Below are 1,490 nucleotides of genomic sequence, written 5' to 3' on the forward strand. Positions count from 1 at the left end.
GGTGAGGGGGCTCAAGGGCTGTGGTGGGGAGGGGTGGGGAGTGAGGGGCCATGAGACACCCCCACCATGAACCTGGAAGGCCTTGAGATGATTGCAGTGCTGGTGGTCCTGGTCCTCTTCGTCAAGGTGCTGGAGCAATTTGGCCTCTTCGAGCCTGTGTCCTTGGAAGGTAACGGGTGTGGGCGGTGCTGTCACCTCCAGGGACACGAGGGGCAGGTGGTGGGTGTCCAGAGCTGCCCCCGAGGATGCTCCAAGGCTGCTGCATCCATGAGAGAGTCCTGGGACATGGGGTCCGTCGGCTGCTTGTAGGGGCACAGGGTGCAAGGAGCAGAGCATCCTGCCTGTTCCAGTGGCTGGGGATGTGGGGAGGGGACAGGGCGGGCAGGGTGTCTGCTGTGTGGTGGTGACTTTGATGTGTGCTGGGGTGCTGTGGGCTGGGACTGTGTGTGAGCATATATGTGGGCACTAGGGTGTTTCGCAGCCCCCCCACAGGAGCAAGGTGTTCCCAGAGACTGCGGTCACCTCACCCTGCACATGAGATGTTGGACTCAGCACCAGGCTTCAGAGCAGCCAGGCTCAGGCAGGATGGGTGCATGCTGGGCTCCCTGTTCCTGGCTCTCCCCACCCTTGGGCAGGGTGGGAGGACACAGAGGGAGCTGTCCAGTTATGGATGGGCTGTGCGAGGCGCTGAGTGGTGTGCATGGGACGCACTTGGCAGAATCTGGATCCACTCGGGGCACTCTGCTTTGTGCGTGGTGGGAGGGAGGTCAGGACTGCTTGCCTGGGTGCTCCCTGGGCTCCCAGGGTGATGGTTGTGTGAAGGGTCCCACCCAGCCCCTGCCCATGCCTGCACACCCCTCTCTGAAGGATGCCGCAGCCTGCCCGGCCCCTGGCGTCAGGGCATGCACAGGGTGAGGAGGAGACAGAGAACTTCCCGGTCTACTGGTGCCCTGGGATATTCCGCTCTGTTTCTCCAGCACTGGCTCCCACATAGGCTGGATGTAGTGGTGAATGCTCCCCTCCACAAGCAGTGGAGCAGGCAGCACCCTGAGACTGCACCTACTGGTTGGCTGTGCCTGGGGATAGGGAGGGAAGGAGGCGGGCAGATCAGGGGGATCTCTCCCTCTGACCCTGTGAACCTGATCGAAGGACAGGAAAGATGGGTGGAAGTTTTCATTACTGCTTAACTGCTTGCTAAGTCCCTGTGCTCCAGCAGCAGATGCACTCCTAGGTGGATCATACCAGGAGGGAAACGGAGGCAGGAGCTGACCTAACTGACAGACACCCTGCCTTGTGAGTGCCAGGGGAGGGCATGCTGACTGTGCCCAGGGTGGATTCCCCCTCCCCAGTTCTGCTGGTGATTTGGAGGTGCCTCCCCCAGATGCTGCTTTACCCCTTCCCAGTGCTTTTGCTTCCCCATGTAGCTGCCCGAAGCTTTGTGCCAAAACCGGTGGCATTGATTGCAGCTGTTCTGCTCCTCCCAGGTGCAG

The 1,490-nt window shown here is 61.1% G+C and overlaps 1 protein-coding gene across 4 annotated transcripts in view; it reads left to right on the forward strand.

Annotated features, from left to right (window-relative positions):
* The window catches only part of KCNIP2 (potassium voltage-gated channel interacting protein 2), a 41,490-nt gene that overhangs the window by 24,616 nt on the left and 15,384 nt on the right, over window positions 1–1,490 (forward strand). The window contains exon 1 of one of the 4 annotated variants that reach the window (XM_008643837.2): window positions 52–169. The exons of the other annotated variants lie outside the window; for them this stretch is intronic. Coding sequence (XP_008642059.1) covers window positions 67–169 — 103 coding nt within the window. The 5' untranslated portion in view covers window positions 52–66. Of the gene's footprint in view, window positions 1–51; window positions 170–1,490 lie in introns of those variants that run through there. 4 annotated transcript variants of the gene reach the window in all.

Source organism: Corvus brachyrhynchos, unplaced genomic scaffold (assembly GCF_000691975.1).
Source record: "Corvus brachyrhynchos isolate BGI_N302 unplaced genomic scaffold, ASM69197v1 scaffold61, whole genome shotgun sequence".
Taxonomy (NCBI): domain Eukaryota; kingdom Metazoa; phylum Chordata; class Aves; order Passeriformes; family Corvidae; genus Corvus; species Corvus brachyrhynchos.